The sequence below is a fragment of the Brassica napus genome, chromosome C1 (genome assembly GCF_020379485.1).
Source record: "Brassica napus cultivar Da-Ae chromosome C1, Da-Ae, whole genome shotgun sequence".
NCBI classification, from domain to species: Eukaryota; Viridiplantae; Streptophyta; class Magnoliopsida; order Brassicales; family Brassicaceae; genus Brassica; species Brassica napus.
The window spans coordinates 22,626,702-22,647,690 of NC_063444.1; the positions used below are offsets into that span (position 1 = coordinate 22,626,702).

The following is a 20,989-nucleotide window of genomic DNA, read 5'->3' on the forward strand; positions in this document are numbered from 1 at the left end:
TACAAGAGGTATTGTTTTGATTTATGTGATTACTATAATCTCCTATATATATTAATTGAGAAACAATTGATTACTGTAGCAAGTGTAAAATTTTATTAATTAATATTGTTCGAAAATATTACAAGAGATCGATACAACTAAGATTTATTTAGAAGTTATTGAAATCACTTAGCGAAAACATGGATTGCACAAAAAATATTGATTTCCTAACCCTAACCCCCTTTCTATTCGTCAAAACACAAGCATAGAATATTTGGAAGTGGCAATTGACAATCTGAAATTGTAACATTTTTTTTAAGTTCAGCCCATTGTTTTTCCTAAATGGGTCCAGAACAATTTTTAATGATTAACTAAATGGGCTACATGCATAGTAAAATGTGTTTGGTTTATAAATTATTGCATACCCAAAATCAATATAAACCATCATCATTTTTGTTTAACATTTTGTCACAATAAAAATATAGGGTAGGGCAAAAAATTCGAATCCAAAAAACCAAACCAATGCTGATCCAAAGATTAGTACTGAATTTTAACCAAAATTGGTTAGATATCCGAATTGGTTAAAAATATATAAGACGTTTAAGTTGTCCAAAATACTTGGAAATATATACAAATAGTTACAAGTACATGTTTAAAATAGCTAAACGATACTTATAACATCTAAAATACTTAAAATCTATTGATTTTCTATCCAAATATTTAAGCTAAACCAATTTTTATGTTAAGATTAAGTACTTTGGCATATATTATTCAAATTTATATGTTATATATTATTTTATTTTTAGATTTTGATAAATTTAAAGTATATATGAAGTTTAATTTTTGAAAAAATTTAAATAGGTTATCTAAACCCAACCCTGAACCAAACTCGCAAAGATCCGATCCGAACCGAACCAAACCCTCAAGTATCCGAATCGAATCAAATAGTACTCGAATGTCCACTTCTAATCAAATGTAAAAAAAAATTATTGATAACAAAATGTGTATAGTTTATAATATTTAAGTACAATTTTTTTCTTTAGAATATCACTTAGTTGTGATTAAGGCGCTAGGTTTAACTGTTGACATAATTTTCTTATGTTCAAATGAAAATGTGAATACAATTTTAAGTGGCTTCGTTTTTAACCAATCAAAATATGATTAACTGTCATCTTTTGCCAATCACCTTTCACCATTTCTTAATACTATGGCTTTACCATCATTTATCATGTTACCATTTGTTTGTCATCTAGTTTTATTAAATTGGGAAATCTGTTTTTTTAGAGTAAAAAAATGGCAACTATGTCACTTTAGACTAATTTATACTACTTTATGTCCTATTAGACTAATTTTTTCCAAAATGGCAGCAATGCCCTTAAAATTGTAATTTTTTTAAAAAGATATATATTGAGTTCGACAAGGGGGATCGATTGATCCCACTTTACAAGTTATAGTGGATCGATCGATCCCGATCATTATTCAGAACAAAAAAAAACGTGAAATATATACTGATCGACCTGGTCCATTTTACTCGATCGGCGAAGGTCGATTTACACAGATCGACCGATCTGTAAGAATAGATCGATCGATCCCGTGTCGAGGAAAGAATCCCAAATCGATTTTTTTGGTTTTGTATGATTATATCCGGATTGATTCCCACTTGATTTGAACCGACCAAGCATGATTTCAACTCTTTAAACTCGATTTCTCTGGGATGAAACCCATAATTTCCCATTCACGAATAAAGGGAGACAAAATCAAATTCTCACCCAAGTTTATTAACCCTAACTCACTCAATTTCACTCTGATTTGGACGATTATTTGGCCTAACCCATACGATTTCGTGAGCTTTTTACGAATCTATCACTCTTTAGTTCGTTCTGCAAAGGTATGAAACTCTATCTCCACTTCTTTGTAGAGTTTGAAAATAGAAAGGTAAAAGGTAAATTTTTTGAGTTAGTTAGGATGTTTAGGCTTCAATCATGTGTCAAGGTGATGATTAGAGAAGAGTTTGTACACAATCATGGCTTAAATCATATTTTTGGGATAGATTTAGGAATTTTAGGTTTTATTTAAAAAAAAAAAAATTAAAACACCATAAAATTGAAATTAATACAATCAGAATGCTAATTCTTTGACATTGGTTATTGATAAAGTATTAAGAGACATTATTTAACTGAGCTGTGATATTTGTTATTAATAGATATATGTTGTATTGTTTTCAATTTTCAGGTATGGAGTTGGAGTTGCCTAATCGTTTATACGGTGAGGGATTGGAACCTCAGGTTAAGAAGATTAATAACAGCTGCCGACTAAAACTTCTCGAGTTGCTGAAAGAAAAAATGGAGCCAGAATTCGATGAAGTTATGAAAGATCCCATTTTTTCACAGATTATGGTTATCCAGAAGAATGATCTGAAGTTTTCGGCGAGGTTGGTACACTCTTTCTTGTGTAAGGAGTTGATAACAAGCAAGAGACATAAGAAGTGGTTCACTTTCGCTAGGAGACCTCTGCATTTTGGATTGCAAGAGTATCATGCTGTCACTGGTTTGAAAGTGAAGCGAGAGAATAACAGTGGGTTAGTGACTTGGAAAGATGATGATGGTTTTTGGAGCAAGCAGATAAAGACAAATGGAAAAATAAATTTGCAGATCATTAAAAAGAAGCATTTGGAAGAGAGCAATACCTGGACTTGGGTTGATAGGGTGAGACTGATATATCTTTGCGTTATTATGGGTGTGGTGATGGGGAAGGATGAGAAGGTGAATATCCCGCATCTGTACATGAAGTTGGCGATGGATTTGGAGAAGCTTCGGAATTACCCATGGGGTCTGTATTTGTTTGATTTCCTTCTGAAGCAAATTGATAAAATAAGGCATAAATTAGAGCAGAAAGAGGGGTATCTGATGGAAAAATTCTTGTTTGGTTTCCAAATTTGGATAATGGAAGCTGTTTCTGCTTTAGGAGAGATTTGTGGCACAAAAGTCAGTAAAAATTTTACAGGTCCACTGTGTGGTAATTGGAGAGGATGTGCAAAATGTTCTTATGAAGATATCATTGGCGTTGAGAACTTATTCCCAGAAAATGTATGCATATATTTTTCAAATTAAAATATTTATTGTCTTGTTCACTTTACTAATGATTTGATTGTTTGTAGGGGATTTTGCATTCATTCATGGAATCCCACATAGATGGAGTGGTCGTTTTGGCAACTGATTTTGTACAGAAGGATGAGAAGAAAGATGAAAGAGTAGATCGCATTTTGGATATGATCAATAGTAAACATGATTGGAACAATCGTGTTTGGGGAGTAAAAGAAGCTTCGAACTCTGAATTTGAGGAATCTGGCGAAGAGAAAGGAGATGATCAAACAGCTGATACTGAGAGAGGTGAAAATAGTCATGTTGCAGGGAATGTTGATGGCACAACTGATGTTTCGGGAAGAAACAAGAGAAAGCATGCAGACCGAGGAGCAGAGTCAAGGAAGAAGAATGTTTTGTGCCACCTAGCTGCTTCATCAAAAGGGAATATTGACACAGATATGAAAAATTTCTTGGAAGATCTGGTACAAGCTTCTTTTACTACTTTTGGGGAGAAATTCTGTCAGCAGTTCTCGGACAGGTTGGGTAAGATTGAGACTGAGGTTACACAACTCAGGACAGCTTCGGAGAGAACTGAGCAATTTGAGACAGTTGTAACCGACAATTTGAGCAGCTTATTCCTTGGATTGTCAAGGCCGTGCAGTCATTGACAATACATAAGCATCTCCACATCACTCCGTACAATGTTTCCTATGTACCTATGAGTTGGCTTAACCGACTTAAATGTCATTGTGGTGTGTACACTATAAAACACATCGAATGCCACGTGCTTGGGTTGGACATATCTATGGTGAGTGATGAGAACATCTGGGGAGCTCGGATAAAGATTATGTGGGATCTATGAGAAGCAGCTAATGATCTAGAACTGATTGAGAGAATGTCAAAGTATGAACCTATTAAGTGTAGTAAGCCTGCCAAGTATGTTGAGATTGATGATTTATGATTTATTGTTGGTTATGCTTTTTTAAACTTATTTTGTAATGATTTTAGGAGTTTCTGTTATAATGGTATTTTTTCTATATACAGTACTTGAGCTTACAAAATGAAAGATAACATTATCAATTGAGAAACCATAAAGTTCACTAAACTCAAAAAACAATTGCAAATCCGGTTAGCCTAAATAGATCGATCGATCGACACAAGCTGCTCGATCCGGAAAGCTCGATCTATATAGATCGATCATTCTGTGTAGGACCAGATCGATCCAGGCAGTCGATCCTGAGCATTATGCAGAACAAACAAAAAACGCGCAGCATATTTTGATCGACCTGTTTCAGTACGCTCGTTCGACAAAGCTCGATCGCCTCCAGATCGATCGATCTGTCTTTCGGATCGATCGATCCCGCACCCAGATAAGTTTCTCAAATCGATTTTACGGTTTTCATCGGTTAAATCCGGTTTAATACCCACTTAATTTGAACCGGAATAACACGATTTTATGAGTAAAATCGTGAGACTTAGATCAAACCCTCACTTTTATCTCCTTCCCCAATTTTTCTTGAGAGAATGGGATCAAACCCACCTTTATAAACCCTTTCTCTCTCGATTTAACTCCGATTTGGACGATTCTTGAGCCTAACCCAGACGATTTCGTGAGCTAATTCTGAATCTACCACTCTTTCGGTCGATCTGTAAAGGTATGAAACTCTATCTCCAGTTTTATAGTTCGAAATTTTAATAGCAAAAAGTGAAATTTTAGTGTTTTTAAGTCGTTTTGGCTTTAATCGTGTGTTAGGGTGATGATTAGTGACGATTTTCCATATAGCTCTTGCCTTAATTCGTAGTTTTAAGTTTGATTTAAGAAATTAGGGTTACTTCTTAAAAAAAAAAATTCCGAAAATTTGGAATTAAATCTGTAATGTTAGTTGTTGAGTTGCATAGGTGTTGAATCATTGTCCATGTCAATTTACTCAGTTTTACCTTTGAGAACTCATTTGTTAAGGGTTGTGTGCAGAAAATGGTGAAAAAAGGAGGACCGAAAAAGACCAAGGAAACAGCACCGGCGGCAACAAAGACACGTGACACAACAGCTGCTTCGACCTCAGCGCAGCCCGAAAGTGATGAGCCTCGGGAAGCAGCCCCTTGGCCTCGTGACCCATTGACTCCATTCTCTAAACTCCCTACAATTCATAACCGACATATCTCAAGTAAGAAGGAGCTGAGAGAACTTGCATCCTACACACACCGTGATTACTATGCTGGTTGGAGTGATTACCACTGCATTCTCTACAATGGTTTGCAGCGGATGAGATTGAAACCAACAAAGTTCATCTGCGATTACACTACAAAGGAGTTGGGAATTGTGCGGGATGTCAAAAAGATGTGGAAAAACATGGGACTTGGGACTCTTGGCTACAATCCACAACCCCTATATCCAGACTTGGTTATACAGTTTCTCTCTTCAGTTGAGTTGCACTACAAGTCCGAGGTAAAAAAAGTTGCTAGCGAAGGTAAACTTACATTCCTATGTAGAGGACTGCTTTATGAGATGTCTATACACGAGTTGTGTATACTATTTGGATTTGAGACCCGACATGAGGCATGCTCTTTGCCCAAGTTCCCTTGTGCTTACTTGTTGTGGAGCAAGATTGCAGACAGTTCTTATGTATCTCGGGAAGCTAAACTTGCAATGCTCAGAAACCCGGTCTTGCGAGTGGTAGCAAAATATCTGGGTCGTCTTCTACTAGGAAAATCAGAAGCAGGATCACTTACTGAAGATGAAGTGCAGCTTATTCACTACGGGCTGCCATTAGCTCTCAGGCCGACGTATGACGTTGCAGATGAACCTTCAGCAGAGCTTTCGGTAAACATGGGAGCATTGTTTGCTCAGATGTTGTTTGAAAGGAAGTTTAGGGGTCTTCGTCCTCTTGACAGGAAGCCTTTGGATGAGTCTATTGGCAGTCTACTTACTCGGATCTTCATGCACCATGATATTGATCTTTCGGATACTCCTTGTGTGGATACGATTGACAGATTTGATGCCCAGTTCTTCCTAAACACCAAGATCCTTCATTCTGGTAAAATATACCGTTTTACCATGCCTGATGGGATAATCCTTCATTGCAAGCTTCCACAACCCGCTATCACATCTCTGACGTCGGTGGAGAACATGGAGTTCATACCTCCTGCTGAAGTTCTTTACACACCTCCTCCACCAGCTTCAAAACGTCGTCGTGGTTCTTCTTCTTCTGGTCCTGCGCAGGCACAATGTGAGGATGACACCATCCCAGATATCTCAGTCAATCATACTCCAAACCTTTCTATGGAGTATTTGTTACCACCATATACTGGTCAGTTTGATTCTGGAGCACCACCATTAGATGGTACACAGCAGCAGCAGTTCGCATGGACTGCCGATACATTAGTCAAGCTCTCGACGATGATGCAGAATGTGTGGGGTGCACTTGCAAAGATTAGATGTCCACCTACTCCTTCCTGCTGCCGCGCTCCAAAGACTTCAGAGGCAGCTGGTATGACTAGAGACGACGCAGGAAATGAACCATCTGATGAAGCAACCGATGAAGAGCGAGGTTCACGCCTCCATAGGAGCAGACGAGCACCAGGACAGAGTAGGAGCTGCAGTCCTGACGACCACCAATGATCAGTATCAGTTATATCTTTCCATTGTATTCCACCGGTTTTTTAAATTTTCTGCGAATTTCGAATTCGAATCTGGATTGTTTGCATGTTTTATTAGTCCAGTTTGGATTATAACTTTTATAAATTATATAACCTATAGTAAGTTATCATTCTATTAAGTATAGTTATGTAGGAGAAGATAAATGGAGGTTTTTCTTATCATATTCTCTCTATTTTGCTGAGTTAAATTCGGTTCAAATAAGATGTATCAGAGTATGGGATCGATCGTTCCAAACAGTCAATCGATCGATCCAAATTTCCGATCGATCGTCCATATTTTCGATCGATCGGTCGGTACGAGATCTAGCTTTGCCGATCGAGAGAACTTTACCAGGTCGATCAAAAGATTGTCTGTGTTTTTGTTTGTTTTGCATATTGATCAGGATCGACCGATGGATCGACCGTTCAATATACAGATCGATCGATCCACACGTAGTGGACATCACAGTTTGTTTAAGGGATTGATTGACTCAGATCTTCTAACCAAGTTAATACGGCATGAAAATTAAACAAAGTTGTTCCAAACTGAAACAAAGTTACTAAAATTCAAGCAAATATAATCAGAAAAACTGAAACAAAGTTGTCACAAACAGAAACAAAGTTACTAGAAATCAAGCAAATGAAGTTTGGAAAACTTTCACTTAATTGTGAAGAACACAGCAAACAAATCCACTATATTGGCATCTTGCAAGTTGCTCTATTATGACCACCAAGACCACAACTACTGCACTTACGAGACTGACCCCCCCTGTGATCCTTGTGATGATCGGATTTTGTCTTCAACAGTTTCATATCTACGTTTTCTATTTCTTCCAAGAGATCTTCTTGTCTCAGGCGGTAGCACTTCAGAATTTTCCACAACTTGTGGGACAGACCAACCATCTTCAGGAACTGAAATAGGATTTATGCTTTCTTGATAAGCTTCTCTCCAAGGTCCCGTGGTATACAAAAAATCAGTCAATGTATATGGTTCTCTACCAACAAAGAAACCAGCTTTTATTGCGTGTCTACAAGGGATTTTCAAGAGGTCGTACTTCCCACAAGAACAAGTCCGTTTGTCCAAATCAACAAAGCAGTCAATTGTATCGCCTTTAACAAGCAGCTGGCTATCGGTTACAGGGTAAACTCTGAAAGTTTTCCCCTTTCCAATTCTCCTATCAATCTTTTCCTCCACATCTATGGTCAAACGGTGGGTGTGCTTTGAAATCAACTTCTTACGCTTAAAAAACCAGCGTGTCAGCATTTCTCTAATACTGTCCAACAAAGGAATTACGGGAAACTCTCTCGGCGAACGCAACGCAGAATTTATCGAATCTGCAGGATTGTTTGTCCTAATGTCATACCTGTATCCATGAAATTGACATCTAGCCCACTTTTTGACATCTGCTTCCATAAGATAATTTCCAGTTGCTGGACTGATATTGCAAACATGAGCAAACGTCTTCTTGAAATCAACCACTCTATAAGCCTTTGAAGCCTTAGAAATCAACCCAGCTAATCCCTTCCCCTTGAAATATGATATCACATTATTCAACAAATGATGAATACAAATACCATGTCTCGCTAGCGGATACAATTCTCCAGTGCCTTCGCTATTGACACTTGTCTATCCGAAATAAAAGCCAAACCATTATCATCAGCAACAACAACTTTTAACTGTCTCATAAACCATTCCCAAGACTGTTCATTCTCAGAATCTACTATCCCAAATGCAATAGGATATAAATTTGAATTTCCATCTATAGCAGTTGCAACCAGTAGCACCCCTTTGAATTTACTCTTCAAGAATGTTCCATCGACAACAATGACACGCCTCATGACTATGTTAAAGCCTCTGATCGATTGACCAAACGCTATAAACAGATATCGAAATCTACCATCGACGTCAGTCTTGTAAGAGGAATGTGTACCCGGATTGGCCTCTCGCAGCATGTGCAAGTATTTTGGTATTTTCCCATAACTTTCCTCTGGAATACCTCTAACAGCGTTGACTGCATATTCACGGGAATCCCATGCTAAAGAATCAGAGATCTCACATCCATAATCATTACGCATAATCTGAACAATATCTTTCGCTTTAGGCCCTTCCTTGATACCTTCATATTTATGCATTAGCAGACTGCCTATCGTTTTCGCTGAAGCTGTCTTTCCGGCACTGGTTTTGTTTGAAGGTGCACAGGAATGTACACCGACATACTTCTTAATAATAAAATATGTGGAGCCCTTCAAACACTCAGCTCGAGCACCCCAAAAGCACACCTTATCAGCACATCTAATACACCAAACTGATTTATTGGAGTTGGTAACTGTGTAGTGAAAGTTATGCTTCATTGCACATAACTCAAACCTCGCTTTCAAAACTGTTTTGTTGAGGAAAAGATCTCCCGTCTTAACCAATTCCACCACCTGACTCTTTGCCAATTTTTCTCTGTTTTCTTTTTCAGAATTGATCTTGTCAACATCATAATCATCTCCTTCAACCTCGTCTTGCTTCATCTTTCCTTTCTTCTTCTCGTTATGCTTGTCAGCATCATAATCATCTCCATCAACTTCACTTTGCTTCATCTTCCCTTTCCTCTTCTCGTTATGCTTAGCCCCCTTAACAATATTTGAAGCGGTCCCAATGTCACAAGGATTTCGCTCGTTCTCTTCACTAGTACTTGCATCAGTTGGCATCTTATTAAGATCAATGTCGATCTTATTTGGATTTCCTTGCTTTGCTTTATAGCTGACACACAATTGAGTTGACTGATGCTTCTTACAAAACCCTCGAAAATTTTGAACTTGCCTCGAGTTTCCAATGATCACTGGTGGACATTTTGATGAATCGATCAATCCAATAGGAAGGTAACTCAACTCCAAATCAGCATCTGTTTCTTCAAAACCAAAATCCTCTATAACATTTTTCTGTAACTCTTCGAGAGAAGACTTCAATTCCAAAGCAAGTAACCTTCCCCATTTCTTTTTATCAACATTAAAACTCTAACCTGAAGATACAACCAATTCCCAAACACCACATGAAGCATAGACATGAATCATGGTAGAAATAATGTGAAAATTTAGTAAAAATTTTGTGAACAATCAATGGAATATAGAAGACGGCGAAGAAGGTTGTCAAGTTTTTTTTGTCGCTTTTTTTGTTCCTTTTTCGTTTTTGTTTTTTTTAAAAAAAATCGATTTTTAAAAAAATATAAAAGTGAATATTCTCAAATATTTTGTTTCCATATTTTTAGGAACTGATTTCTTATCCGTAGAATACAACTAATATGTAGAAATCAGTTTCTACAGTTTTTTAGAATTATAGTAATGTTTAAAATTTGATTTCTACATGTTTTAGATTTATAGTAAATCTGTAGAAGTCGGTTTCTACATGTTTTAGAATTAGATTAATGTGTAGATTTTGATTTCTAAGAATTTTAGAATGGTAGGTTAAGCGCGGAATGTGTATTCTACATATTTGTAGAATACTCCTATTTACGTAGATCACGTATTCTAAACATTGTAGATTCAATGAAAAAAGTAGATTTCGTTTTCTACTTCGTAGAATGTCATTTCTACTTTTTTTAGAACATAATCTGAAATTTATAATTTTAACTTTTTTTATAACTGGAAAATATACCATTAAGTTTATATAGGTATTTTAACAAATGTTACTATTTTTTCAAAATTTTTTTGTTTGTAAAACTATTTATTAAAATTATTTTCATAAATATTAAAGGGTGTTATAGGAAAATATGACACAAAATATAGATTAGTCTAAATGGACATAGTTACTATTTTTTTGCTCTAAAAAAACAGTTTTCCCTATTAAATTTTAAACGAAAGATATAATAACTAAACCTAGTTAAATGGCTTATTTGCGTACTAACCAATTTAGCAGTAGAAATTAAGTAATTGTCATTGATTTTGATGAAATGTATAATCTAACATTTACGTCAAAAATCATCAGATTTTTACTTCTTGCTTTTGCAATTATCCGGTAACCATTGTAAGATTAACTTTTATGATTTCAATTATGAAATCTAGCCAAGACCATAATCTAGATTTAGTTTAATTTAACCCTAACACATTTCTAAAGAAGATAGAAACACTAACCTTAATCCATGCTTGGATGCAATTCCACTTGATCTTCTCCTCTTTAACCTTCTTCTTTTGGTGATTTCCTTGATGGACAAGAAATCCCAAAGCTTCCTTAATCTCTCCTTTTGATAAATCTTATTGTTGTGTGTTTTAGAAAGACTCTATCTTACGTACAAGTCAAACAATGCACAAGTCACTTTTATAATAATCAAAGAGATGTGTCTTAACCAACACAACTTTCGGACATAATACTTCAACGCAACCCTTCATTATTTTAACCGCACAAGTGCTAAATAATGTATCATCATATATATTAAATCTATGGTAACATATTCCACTATTATTACCATTTACATATACATATATATGATCATGAGATTAAGGACATTTATATATATATAAGGTAAATTAGGAGGGTTATCAATACACCCGGATTCTAACTCATTAATCGAAACCGATCCATTACGGTATCGTCTTTTATATTAGAATCTAAAAACATTAATATGAACTTGAACTTTATATTAAACCAATAGATACATAGGTCACATAGAATATAAAATATTCTTACATTCTCCCACTTGACCTTTGTGTCGACTTAAGGGTTTAATAACTTTAATGTGCACTTTTATATCAAGTTCACTTGATCTTTACTAAAATTTGGATTGATCGAATCATGGCGGTTGTATGCCATTAAGCGACATAGTCCCTTCCATGTATCAAAAAATCAATTCTAATTTTGTATCAATCCTTATATGAGAAGAACTTTTATTTCTCAAACCAACCATATGTTATCTACAAACCATAAGTGTATACACATACTTTAATGATAACATAATAAGTAAATCAGAAACATAACTTTATGTGAATTCTCAGTGTCAAATACATAATGAGCATCCCATAATTAAATAGCAAAGCCTTATCTATAATACCCATACGTTCTACATGGCCATTGAACGCCTTGGGTGGTAAACCTTTAGTTAGCGGATCCGCTACCATCATGTCCGTCCTTATGTGCTCGAATGACACGACACTCTCCGTTTCTGAACTTCTTCTTTAACAGACAAGTACTTTAATTCCATGTGCTTAGCACCCTTCGAGTACTTGTCGTTCTTTGAAAAGAAGACAGCTGCAGAATTATCGCAGTAAATTCTCAGCGGCTTGGCTATAGTGTCGACAATCCGAAGCCCTGAGATAAAGTTCCGCAGCCATAGTGCATGAATTGTGGCCTCAAAGCATGCCACAAATTCAGCCTCCATGGTAGAAGTAGCAATGACAGACTGCTTTCCACTCTTGCATGATATTGCTCCCTCAGCTAAGGAACAAGTAGCCAAACGTTGATTTTCTGCTATCAACGCATCCGGCATAGTCTGAATCTGAATATCCAATGACTTCCAGCTGATCAGATCTCCTATATGTAAGCATGTTCTCTTTGGTGCCTTGCAAGTACCTGAGAACCTTCTTTGCAGCTTTCCAATGGTCCATTCCGGGATTACTTTGATATCGACCCAACATTCCAACAGCAAAGTTGATATCAGGTTGAGTACATGTTTGAACATAGTTCAAACTCCCAACCACCGATGCATAGGGAATTCTTTCCATTTCTTTATGCTCCAATTCATTTTTAGGACATTGCATTTTACTGAACTTGTCCCCCTTCTGAATTGGAGTTATTCCTGCAGAGCATTTCTCCATTTTATATCTCTTTAAGATCTTATTGATATATCCTTCCTCAGACAAACTTAACAGTCCTTGTGATCTATCTCGAAATATTTCTATCCCGATCACATAAGATGCCTCACCCATATCTTTCATTTCAAAGTTCTTAGAGAGATGCTTCTTCACATCATGTAACATACCCATGTCATTTGCAGCAAGCAAAATATCATCAACATATAGGACTAAAATCACAAACTTACTCCCACTGATCTTAATGTAGATACATCGATCAACAACGATCTCTACAAAACCATATGATGTGATGGTATCATTAAACCTTATATACCATTGTCGAGAAGCTTGTTTTAGTCCATAAATTGACTTTCTCAGCTTACACACCAAATTTTCTTTTCCTGTGACCACGAATCCTTCTGGTTGGTCCATATATACTTCCTCCTCAAGATCTCCATTCAGAAAGGCGGTTTTTACATCCATCTGGTGAAGATCAAGATCATAATGAGCCACCAAAGCCAAAACAATTCTAAGAGAATCCTTCTTTGAAACCGAAGAGAAGGTCTCTTTATAGTCAATGCCATCTTTCTGGGTGAAACCTTTAGCAACAAGGCGAGACTTGCGTCTTTCAGGTTTACCTTTCGAGTCACGTTTAGTCTTATAGACCCATTTACAACCAATGGTATTGAAACCATCGGGCAACTCTACTAAGTCCCATACATGATTATCATCCATAGATTTCATTTCTTCTTTTGAGGCATCAAACCACTCTTCAGAATTGTCACTTTCCACGGTCATTTTGAATGAGATCGGATCGTCATCCATGCTTAAGTCACATTCATTTTCAATAGTGTAAACCACATAATCATTTGAAATGGCAGATCTTCTTTCTCTTCCAGATCGCCTTAAAGGTACTTGTGGTTCACTATTCCCTTCTTGAATTATGACATGTTCATCAACAGTATCTTCAGCTAGTGGGACTGGCTCATCATTTTGTTGTCCTATTGTGCCATTAGAGTCTGATGCAACAATAGGAACAACTACTTCAGGTGGAACTACAGGTGAAGAAACTTCAACCTGAACTTCATTAATGTCCACTTTTCGTGGTTCACCACTCCCACTAGTTTCACCATTTTCAATGAACCTAGTATTACCCGAATCAACTATTCTCGTACTATGGTTAGGGCAATAAAATGTGTACCCTTTTGATTTCTCAGGATAGCCAATAAAAAATCCACTGACAGTCCTAGAATCAAGTTTCTTTTCATGTGGATTATATAGCCTTACTTCTGCTGGACAACCCCATACACGTAGATGTCTTAAACTAGGTTTCCTTCCCGTCCACAGCTCATAAGGAGTCTTAGGAACTGCCTTACTAGGAACCCGGTTTAGCACATACGTTGCAGTTCTTAATGCATATATCCACAAAGAAAGGGGTAATGATCAATTACTCAACATGCTCCTAACCATCTCTATTAAGGTACGGTTCCGCCTCTCAGCTACACCATTCTGTTGAGGAGTACCAGGCATTGTGTGTTGTGCACATATGCCCCTACTTTCAAGTAACTTTGCAAATGGACCAGGACATTGTCCACTTTCATCGAATTTTCCATAAAATTCACCACCTCTGTCAGATCTCACTACTTTCACCTTTTTATCTAACTGCCTTTCCACCTCGTCAATGAATACCTCTAGGACATTCACAGACTTAGATTTTCCATGCAGTAGATAGGTATATACATACCGTGAGTAATCATCAATAAATGTGATGAAATATTTTTCGCCACTCCATGAAGGAGCATCGAAAGGGCCACATATATCGGTGTGTATTAACTCAAGAAGCTGAGTGCTTCTTGTGGCTGGTTTCTTTAAAGTATGTTTCGTCTGCTTTCCCTTAATGCAGTCTATGCATACATCTAAGTCACTGAAATCCAACTGAGGAAGAATTTCATTCTTTATTAACCTCTTAATTCTTTCTTTGGAAATATGACCTAGTCGTTGATGCCACAAGAAAGCAGAACTTTCATTAATTGCGCTACGCTTAATGCCTCGACTTTCAACATTAAATTGGGATTCAGAAAACTTTGCATCAAAGTTGAACTTATAAAGTGAATCAAATAAAATACCACTACCATAAAAGTAATCATTTCGGTACAATGTGAAAACACCATGTGCAACCTTAATACTAAATCCTAAATTGTCCAACCTACTAACAGAAACAAGATTTCTAGCACACTCAGGTACATAGAGACACCCTTCAAGATCCACATGACTTCCAGTGTCCAAGATCAATCTATACGTCCCAATTCCTTCTATTTGCGCCTTCATCTTGTTTCCCATGAACAAGTACTGTTCAGGTCCTCTTATGGGCTGGATCGAACTGAATCTCTGTTTAATATGAGACACATGAGTAGTAGCACCAGAATCTAACCACCAAGTATTGTTAGGAACTTCAACAAGATTTATTTCATAGCAAACAAAGCTGTAATGTTTACCTTTCTTGTCGAACCAATCCTTCCTTTTAGGACAATCCTTCTTGAAGTGTCCTACTTGCTTACAAAAGAAACACTTCTTTTCCTTCTGGATTTGACTTTGAGGTCCTTTCACGAAGTTCTTAACATTCCTTTTGTCCTTCCTACTTGATGTTCTTTTGCTGCTACTGGCACTTCCAAGACCTACGAGGTTAGCAACTTGATCTTTCATCTTCCTTAGTCTCCCTCCTCTTGAATTAGCATAGCCTTTAATTCCTTAAAGTTCTATTTATCCTTAATGGTGTTGTAATTCACCTGGAACTGGCTAAATTCAAGAGGTAGAGAGTTCATGATGAATTGGACCAAGAATTGCTCATGTACCTCCATTCCCAAGGTCGTTAACTTTGCTGCCAGATTAGACATGTGCGTCAAATGATCATGGATTGGCTGAGACCAGTCAAACTTCTTTGTAGTTAGCTCATTCATGAGACTTTCTACAATCGACTTGTCAGCCAATTCCGATTGTGAACACTCCTTAATTTTCTCTATGAATTCCCTTGCTTTCTCTGTCTTAGGCATTGATGGCTTAATACTTCCGCCATTGTTAACCTCATAAGGTTCAAGCTCAGCCTGTTAGATCGCTCCCATCTCTCATAACGAGACTTTTCAGATTCGGAGCTATCTACTGTAATAGCTGAAGGTTCCTCATCAGATAGTATGGCAGAGTCCAAAGCCATTACACCCAGTGTAAACCGGATTTGCTCGAACCACTCACCATAGTTGAGGCCATTAAACTTTACCACAGAGTTAGCAGATGCAAACACATTTGATGAAGCTGCAAGCATTCATACATGTTTACCCGTTAGTGCTTTGAGACTTTAATATATATTTAGACTAATAGAAACTTTAACACTTGTATTTTAAATAACCTTTGGGCGATATTTAAATACAAATACTTCCAGTGATGCTAGTAATAAATACTTTAATATTAATCAAATCAAACACTAATCAAATAAGTATGTTATCTTTGGAGATACATATTATCGACTATAGTAAGAAATGACCAATTCTTTTCTTATTATTAATCATATTCAATGATCCACCTTTGGATGATCTCCTAGAATATAAAAAATAAATTAATTGATCGATCAAACTTTTATGTCATTTAGCATCTTTGATCAAGGTCAATTATGAATTCTATAGTTTTTAATATCTATATATGTAATATAACAAGGTCACTTCAGTGACTATCATATTATATACATATAAACATTAAAAAAAAAAAATCGAAGGGGAAAACTACTTAAATTGTGTTAATATTTCATAACACAATTACTTTCTTAATAAAATGCAGCGGAAGCATTTTAGACTTAACTATTTATTTTATTATTATTATTTTATTTTTTTTAATAAAATAAACTTCAGTTAAGTATCTATTTATTCATGCCTTTTCGTGTCATGTTCAATGTTACTAGCGAGAGCACCATTAACCGAAACATGCAACGACAACTTAATGCATCTTGTTTAATTTAAATATTCATTTAGGTTGATAGATAATTCACGTGTATACAACACACTAAGTGAATTGCCATATGCTAACGTCATGCATATGAAATTCCAGACACGTAAAGCTTATGGCATCGTATATCATTACGAGAGTGCCATACTTGATCGGGTGATACCATATCATTATAAAAAAATTGTATGTAATTAAACATTCGTTCACACGATCAAGTACCGTACCATTATATACGTTTTATCTCATACGATGCCGTCCTTTAATGTCAGTTTTTTTTTTTTTGATGATTTAAAACAAATCCCATAAACATTCTTTAAAACAGATGACACCGTATATGTTCATGAAAGAAAATGAATATATTCTTCGTTAAATTAAAAAAATTAATGCATGTGCCTTTACGGTGACAACGTTAAACTAATGAGAGCACATGTTAACAAAATTCCAGAATCACTTAATCATGCATGCTACGTTAGTTACTTCTAAACAATTACGAACCAACGCGACTTTCTAATGCATTCAGAATTTTAACGCAATGACGATCATGAACACACGCTTGACAATTACCAATACGTTTAAGTGCTATGACGCCATACGTTCAATAACGGTGAATTAAACAAATCTAGTTGGCTCTGATACCATATGTAAGGTTAACTTTTATGATTTCAATTATGAAATCTACCCAAGACCATAATCTAGATTTAGTTTAATTTAACCCTAACACATTTCTAAAGAAGATAGAAACACTAACCTTGATCCATGCTTGGATGCAATTCCACTTGAGCTTCTCCTCTTTAACCTTTTTCTTTTGGTGATTTCCTTGATGGACAAGAAATCCCAAAGCTTCCTTAATCTCTCCTTTTGATAAATCTTATTGTTGTGTGTTTTAGAAAGACTCTATCTTACGTACAAGTCAAACAACGTACAAGTCACTTTTATAGTAATCAAAGAGATGTGTCTTAACCAACACAACTTTCAGACATAATACTTCAATGCAACCCTTCATTATTTTAACCGCACAAGTGCTAAATAATGTATCATCATATATATTAAATCTATGGTAACATATTCCATTATTATTACTATTTACATATACATATATATGATCATGATATTAAGGACATTTATATATATATATATATATAAGGTAAAGTAGGAGGGTTATCAATACACCCAGATTCTAATTCATTAATCGAAACCGATCCATCACGGTATCGTCTTTTATATTAGAATTTAAAAACATTAATATGAACTTGAACTTTATATTAAACCAATAGATACATAAGTCATATAGAATATAAAATATTCTTACAACCATTTGCACGAAGAGATGACATGGCCGATAAAATATAAAGTGAAGAGCAACTCAAAACTATTTCATATGAATGAATAGGAGCCAACCATGTCAGCCTGGTATTAACCGCAAAAATATTTACTATATACAGTCAAAAGAGTGATTTAAATATAAACATGTTGCAATAAAGATTTATTTCATTTAATAACCTACATATGCACCGAATGTTTTATTTCATATCGTTGGATTAGTACAGGATTATAACCTCACCCACAACCACTAAATGCTAAATATTACTCCAATCCCCTAGACCTCAATCACTAAACTCAATCCCAAATTAAAATTATAATATTTATTTATAAAATTTTGAATTAAACTAAAATCTGAAACTAGTCAATATTTTGAAATATTAAATTGTACTATATAAAAATGGAAAGTATAATATAATTGTAAATTAAAATCATTTGTTTGAGTATGATTAACGAAATGATAAAATTGAGTTTGTAAACCACTTGTGTAGGTGTGGTTAAAACTATTATTCATATCAATGATACAACTTCAAAACATAGTACATGTTTATTTATGGTAAAATCACATTTATATTCTACATTCGTTAAATAGAATAGAACAAAATAATATTTCATTGCAACATTTAAAAGAGGTGAGGAGACTATAGGTGGCGAGGTGGAGGAAGAGGGGACGGGTGGCAGCTATGAAATAACCGGTGGCAGAGCATGCTACATATGTCTATAATATAATAGAACAAGAATCGGTCATCTTCTCTGATCTTTTTTTCAAATACACAAGTAACCGATGAAAATAATAGAATATAACATATATAAATATTATAGTCTCATTCTGATTCACGGTATTCAATACCCCCGTGGCCATAGTTCATTTTTGAATGTATACCATGCAACATCTCCAAATGCTCGTTATCTAACGTTATCATTATCAGCTCTATCCAACGAAGATTGAAATAATTATTAACATGTTGCCGTCCAACTAGCTCAAACCAAACCAAGTTTTGACTAATCTACTTGGCAATTGTAACTCATCCATTCCTAGCCTAAAACAGACAAAGAAACTATAAAGTTGTAAAGATTACAAAAGTCCATGTCAATGTGTCAAACATATCAAGAACAACATTATGCATATAATGGCACACAAAACGTGTCTACATTTCCACAGTTTTTATACTGTTAAAAGAGCATAAGTATATTCCACAACAGTTACTTTACTATTAGCACAACAAATATACTATACTACCTTTGAACAGATAGTAATTGTATTACATGACTACCATCGACAAACATCCTCAACAGATGTAGTTGCACGCACGACATGAACAATAGTGAGTTATGTTCTAGTACAAGAATTAGAAAATCAATTTCGTTTACATGCGTTCGTATATCTATTTTATACAAGAACTTATAATAATATACATACTAACCATCCATATATATATATTGTTCTATTTAGAGTTCATTGTCTATTCTGATTTCAAGTGGAAAAAAAAAACTGTTCTATTTAAATCTGTTCATATGGCATCAACCGGTGTTTTCCATTTAACTTCTACTAACAAGTATTTTTTTTTTGCTTAGATGTACTTAATTTTTCTCCTCCAATAAAAGAACTAACGGTGGCTGAAAAAACATCTGTATAAAACAGCGGTTATTGAAGAAGAAATTTTGTTGTTGGTACGGTACAATAGGTGAAAGAAAAGAAGAGACACTGGGAGGAAGTAAAGAAAAAAGGTTTGCAACGGTGGCTGGAAGAGAAGATGGGTTGCGACGAGTAAAATAATAAGTGGTGATGGTTCGATTATACAGGTGAAGGTGAATGTGGTGTTATGACCGGAAATGAAATTGATGGAATAATGAAGGAGAAGAATCATGTCTTTTGGCTTCATATTTTTATCACCTAATAGTGTAAACATGTGAAGAAGAATAAAACAAGATATAATAATTACAAATATCTAATAATTATTTTAATTTATATTTTTAACAGGTTATACCGATTAAAAGGAATAAAATGACAATTATATATAAAATATGTTGTGTACTCTAGTTTATTAGGTTAAATAGTTAGATTTCGAAGGGAAATTGCCAAAAATACTATTTTCAAAGTACCACTTTTCATGTTTACACTAATCACTTTTAGCACCATCTTTAATGAAGGGTAAAAACATTTATAACCATTTGATTAACATTGACGAAAAAAAACATAAGTTTAACTAATCTAAACTTAAAACATCGACTCTAAACCCTAAATCATCAACGTTAAACCCTAAACTATGAAACATCAACTCTAAACCCTAAACCCCGAAACATCAACTCTAAACCCTAAACCCTAAACCCTAAACCCTAAACTTTCAAATCTAAACCCTAAAACATCAACTCTAAACCCTAAACATAAACCCTAAACCCTAAATCTAAACTTAAAACAGCAACTTTAAACCCTAAATCATCAACTTTAAACTTTAAACCGTGAAACATCAACTCTAAACCCTAAACCCCGAAACACCAACTCTAAACACCAACTCTAAATCCTAAACCCTAAAACCTTCTAAACCCTAGAACATCAACTCTAAACCCTAAACCCTAAACCATATATTTTTCTGAAATTCAAACCCTAAACACTAAAACCCTAAACCTTCAAATCTAAACCTTAAAACATCAACTCTAAACCCTAAACGTAAACCCTAAACCCTAAAACCCTAAACCTTCAAATCTAAACCCTAAAACACCAAATCTAGGATTTTAGGGTTTAGGGTTTAGGATTTAGGTTTAGAGTTTAGGGTTTAGAGTTGAAGGTTTAGGGTTTAGAGTTGATGTTTTAGGGTTTAGGGTTAATTTTTTAGGGTTTAGGGTTTAGAGTTTACTTTTTAGGGTTTAGGGTTTAGTGTTGATAGTTTAGGGTTTAGTGTTGATGATATAGGATTTAGAGTTGAAGTTTAGGGTTTAGGGTTTAGAGTTGATGTTTTAGGATTTAGAGTTGAAGGTTTAGGTTTTAGGGTTTAGAGTTTATGTTTCGAGGTATAGGGTTTAGGGTTGATGTTTCAGAGTTTAGGGTTCGTATTTATAAAAAAAAATAGGGTTTATGATTGATGGTTTGCGGTTTAGGGTTCGTATTTCGAAAAAGAAATAGGTTTTAGGATTCATGGTTTCGAAAATTTGGCTATCCAGACATTCAAACTAATATATTTGGATAATGTTTCAGCGGATTAATTATATTATTA

General features: G+C 35.2%; 2 protein-coding genes across 2 annotated transcripts; one reads left to right on the forward strand and one right to left on the reverse strand.

The window, feature by feature from the left end:
• The first annotated feature begins 2,213 nt into the window (after positions 1-2,213).
• Positions 2,214-3,730, forward strand: LOC111209366. The gene is made up of 2 exons (XM_022709218.2): positions 2,214-2,963; positions 3,137-3,730. Exons 1-2 carry the CDS (start codon positions 2,214-2,216, stop codon positions 3,728-3,730), a joined length of 1,344 nt encoding a protein of 447 aa, XP_022564939.2.
• A 3,719-nt stretch (positions 3,731-7,449) lies between these two features.
• LOC106355407 lies at positions 7,450-9,215 on the reverse strand. Its single transcript, XM_048743789.1, has 2 exons — positions 8,307-9,215; positions 7,450-8,226 (listed from the first exon to the last, which is right to left on the reverse strand). Exons 1-2 carry the CDS (start codon positions 9,213-9,215, stop codon positions 7,450-7,452), a joined length of 1,686 nt encoding a protein of 561 aa, XP_048599746.1.
• Positions 9,216-20,989: the final 11,774 nt, after the last annotated feature.

Bases quoted from the DNA above. Each gene is read 5' to 3' on its own strand.
- LOC111209366 (XM_022709218.2), top strand. From the start codon at position 2,214: ATGGAGTTGGAGTTGCCTAATCGTTTATACGGTGAGGGATTGGAACCT. The intron at 2,964-3,136 runs GTCAGTAAAAAT...GATTGTTTGTAG, and splicing joins GAGAGATTTGTGGCACAAAA to GGGATTTTGCATTCATTCAT.
- LOC106355407 (XM_048743789.1), bottom strand. From the start codon at position 9,215: ATGAAGCAAGACGAGGTTGAAGGAGATGATTATGATGTTGACAAGATC. The intron at 8,227-8,306 runs GCACTGGAGAAT...TCATATTTCAAG, and splicing joins GACAAGTGTCAATAGCGAAG to GGGAAGGGATTAGCTGGGTT.